The sequence below is a fragment of the Centruroides sculpturatus genome, unplaced genomic scaffold, assembly GCF_000671375.1.
Source record: "Centruroides sculpturatus isolate CEXI.00-Female unplaced genomic scaffold, Cexi_2.0 scaffold613, whole genome shotgun sequence".
Classification (NCBI taxonomy): domain Eukaryota; kingdom Metazoa; phylum Arthropoda; class Arachnida; order Scorpiones; family Buthidae; genus Centruroides; species Centruroides sculpturatus.
In genome coordinates, this window is record NW_019384835.1 from 265,442 (window position 1) to 270,027 (window position 4,586).

A 4,586-nucleotide genomic window follows, 5' to 3' on the forward strand; every position below is an offset into this window, starting at 1 on the left:
AAACTTTGAACTTACCTTCTTTATAACAATTAAATAAAAATCTAGAAAATAGCTAAATTTGAGATGAAACAATTTGGATTATCATTCATCTAACTGCCTAAATCTCAAATTTTTGGGAATACAAAACAATTTAGATTTAGACGAGAAAAATAGATTCTAAAGTGACAATCCTGCCCAGTGCATGGTAGAGTCGTCAACGTTTTGACTTAAAATAAAATGGCTGTCGCTAGTACTCGTCGTTGCCACCAAGAGCGCTGTATCAAAGGTCACAGCTACTCTATATAGTATTTTCTAGCTCATTGCTTTTACGCTTTAAAAGTATAGTATTTTTCAAACGGGAAAGATTGATGCTTATAGTGTGCCATGCCAGCGTACGCCGCGACAATTTTCAACTTGCATTCGTTTGCACTGTTCACGAAAAAAAGGAAGAAAGAAATGCGTGTCTCTGACAAAACTTTCATGCACCACCACCAAAGCCGCCGCCGATAAAATTACACCGGCACATATCTCGACTGGTAGATCTTTGATATAAAATAATAATGAATATTCAATTTAATGAAAAATTTAAAAAATTAGCCACAATAATATATTATTATTTATTTAATAAAGAATTTATACGTTCAGTATAAAGAAATTTGTAGATGTTATTAAAAAAAAAAAATAAAAAAGAAAAAGTAAGACGGAAGTTACATTCAGGAAAAGAGGGAGAAAGAGTAAGTGACGTATGGTCAAGATGGTAGTTTGTATGTTAAAATCTTCGATGTGTACATGGTATATTCGTTTAAATAAACATTAATTATGAATGGATTTTTGTTCAACGTAAACTTTTATTACAATGGAAGATATTGATGACAGTCATAATGATAACAAAGGTGCTTTTTGGAAGAAAAATACAAGAAATGTACCTGGAAGGTAAAGTTCTTTAATATGATAATTACTTTTTTGACTTTAATAACATCTGTTTATGCCTTGATTTTAACACCAATTCTGTAAATAATTTCAATGTTATTCTCCTAAATCTTGAATATTTGCTCATTTATTATAGAAAATTAACATCATCATTCATTATAATTAAGTTATTAGTGATAATGCTCGAGATTATTCACTTTAATTTAGATTTAAGCGGTTTGTTGAAGTTCTTTTAAAAATAGGAGGGGAATTATCTCTATTTTTTTGTCCTATCAAATAGATTTTTTATATATTTTTTAAAATTTTTGTAAAGGATAGAAATGATTTATACATTATAAATAATCATTTAAAAGATAATTATTTTATCTATGAAGTTGTTAATGGCTTGGTAATGAAATCTAATGCTAAATCATGCATTATATTTGTATACACTCCTTACGATTCCTTGCTTGCTTAATAGCTATTTTAATGAATTGGTTGGCAGATATTTTGAATACATTAGAAATAGATGTAAATATAAATACATTAAAAAAGATTAAATGGCTATTTAGTAAGCAAGAAAGAAAAGGAGAGGTTAGAAAATACTATGTGTAGTAAATATGGTGTTGCAGAAAATATAACTTGTCCAGATTTTGTTGTTGAAGAATTATTGGAAGATACTGTTGCAGAATTACTGGAATTATTATCTTAGCAATGAGTATGAATTTATAAAAATTTAATATTAAATATATATTTTAGAATAATTTTTAATTCAAATCACCAAAATTGCACCAAAATTTGTATTTGTAACTAATCATAATCATGACTATAACCAGAATTAACCTGACAATAAATTTTTATTTAATATCAGTTTTGAATATAAAGTCAAATGATGGTGAATCATAAGATCTTTAATAAAAGGATATTATTTTTTCAAGTAATGAAATTTTTTAAGATTTTCCAAAGGACTATTCAAGTATTCCCTTTTAATTCATAAAAATATACTTTATTAGCTTTTTTAAACAGCATATTTTGGTATGTCTCATGATTTTAATATTTATAAATGAACACAAATCCTATTAAAGATCAATGTCCTAGTTGTGTATTAAAGAGAACTGCACAGTAAATATTGAGTGAATCCTTAATTTAAAACTGTTTCTAATACTGTATACTCTCCTTGAAATATGTCATAGGCCTACCTGTTTAAGGTTTTCTAAATTAAGTTTATTCTAAAGGTATATTTAAAGAAATAACAACATAATAATGATTTACATTCTGATGAAATATATAAATATTATTAGATTTTAGGAGTGTTATACTTAAAATCCAACAAAATTCATTTATGTCTACTTAATGAAATAATTTACAGTAAAATTTCTGTAACTTGAAGCTCCAAATGGCAGGAAAAACTTCAAGTTAGAGAACAATAAAGTACAGTAAAGAATGCCGATTCTAAATAGATTTGTACTTTTCCCTCTCTTGCCTTATATAAAGAATCTTTCATAGTTTTTTTTTTTTTAAACAGTCCATGTAATGCCTTTCAGCAAACTGTTCAACATAACTAATGAAATCAAACAGTTTTCAGATACATCTTATTGATATAAAGCGAGAGGACCTCTCGCTTTGGACTGGAACATTGTCTGAAAATTAGTGTTGGAGAGTAAATACAACTAACTGTCTGAAAATTTTATGGAAATCCAATAATTAGGATAATTTCCTCCCCTGATACTGTATGTTTTAATAGAATTTTTTAAACCCCTGATTTTTCATTCAACGTGAGAATGTCTCTATCGTTGCACAATGTTCTTCGTAGTGATGGTTGAGGGGTTATAGGTAATATGAAACCATGAAACCTATAACCCCTCAACTGTCACTACGAAGAACATTGTGCAACGATAGAGACAATCTCACGTTGAATGAAAAATCGGGGGTTTATAAAATAATTAGGATAGAATAAATGTTAAAATTTGAGACTGGGATGTTGAATGTAACACAAATCAGTATTCGAGGACCATGATAAACTTCAAGTTGGAGACATTAAATCCCTGTACTATTCCATTGAGACCTATTAAGTGCTTTTTCTTCGAGTTAAAGAAATATTTGAGTTATAGATGTTTTGAGTTAGAGAAGTTTTACTGTATTAAGAAAAAAAATTATTGAAGCTAAAAAATACTTTAATATCTATTATTCTTTTTTTTCNATTTATCTTTTAATATCTCCAATACTTTAAAAATGCACGCATTTTATCCTTCCCCAAGGATAATTGTTGTTTTATTTTCTTTTTAGTATTAATCAAGTTGGTTAAAGAATGATTTTATGAATAAACATTCAGAAGCTTTTGCTAAATATATTTTCTCATTTAATTCATCAAAATTATCCTAAATTCTTGCAAAATAAAATAAATCAATTGTATTAATTATTAAGGAATCGACAAGAATAAAATTTTCACGTAAAAGAGTTAACATAACTCAAAGTTTATTCATACTGTGTGTTCTTAGCAGACAGAGAATACAATCTTACATCCCACCTGAGCTTTTTGCTGAGAGAATTCTTTATTCATAGATGTTTTCAGTCTACTACCATAGGACATCATCAGATTTTTAAACAAGTTTAAACATATGTTCCACAAATCGAACATTCAATTTAAATTTTTACATTTCAAGTGTTTTAAATATCAGTTTAAAATTACACGAATTGAACAACTAAGTAAATTACGAAAAATAAGGTTAACAAAATAATGCACAAATACAGTAAAACTAAAATCAAGAAAAATATAAAATACAAGTTAAGAAAATATAACATAAAAATAAAGTTGGTTGTAGGCTAATCTTTATTTGTTCCTCTATTGTGTGTTTCCAAGCGGAAGGTTTGCATCCCCTAACATTTAGGCACTGTTGTTTAATCTTGCTTTTATGTATCTGCATTTCTTCCATTTCCATAGCAATTTTTGGAAAATGTACTGGTTTAAAAATGTTAGATTTATCTCACTTTATAACTGATCCTTCAACTTGTGCCATTACCGTTAAAATTGTATTACTGTGGCCTTTTCCATGGTTATATTTGTGTTCCTTGAGACGCACAGGGTTTCGTTTTGTTAACTCCAATGTAATTTTTCCTGACCATTATCTGTTAGTTTTCATAGAGTATCCTGTATATTTAGCCCTTAACTGAGATGACGGGAGTCAAAATGACCCTATTTAGTTTTTTTTTTTAATTTTGAAAGTAAATAACAAGACATTTCTTTCTTTACTACATACTTTATTTAAACGTTTCTAAACAAGACAAAATATTCTGTAGCGATGAGTTAAACGCATTTCTAAACATTTTTAATTTTACTTTCCTGGCTGTTATACACAGTATATATGTTACCGCTAAAGCTCGAAATCCGTTAATGTGTGTATTACCTAGCTAATCTGCACATTAACTAGGGTGATCCGTTAAAGTTGCTAAAATTGTTCTATTTCTCAAATTACCTAGGTAATGTGCAGAGTATCTAGGTAATCTGCACATTACCTACTAGGCACTCGGTAAAGTGAAAATAAGATTTTTGCTGGAACAACAGCAACGTTTCTGTACGCTTAAATTAACATAATGTTATTTATTTAATTTTCAATATCTAAAGAATCAAGTTAATACAATCAAACAATCAACAAATTAGTTGATTCATCAAATCATCAATAAAACTTTAATACAAAAAT

General features: G+C 27.9%; 1 protein-coding gene across 3 annotated transcripts in view; it reads left to right on the forward strand.

Annotated features, from left to right (window-relative positions):
• Positions 1–712: 712 nt before the first annotated feature.
• LOC111630203 overlaps positions 713–4,586 on the forward strand; it is a 27,887-nt gene continuing 24,013 nt past the window's right edge. For all 3 annotated transcript variants that reach the window (XR_002757472.1, XM_023374265.1, XM_023374266.1), the window contains exon 1: positions 713–912. Coding sequence is in view for 2 of the 3 variants with exons in the window: in XM_023374265.1 (XP_023230033.1) it covers positions 836–912 (77 nt within the window). In the remaining variant the exon portion in view is untranslated. The remainder of the gene's footprint in view (positions 913–4,586) is intronic.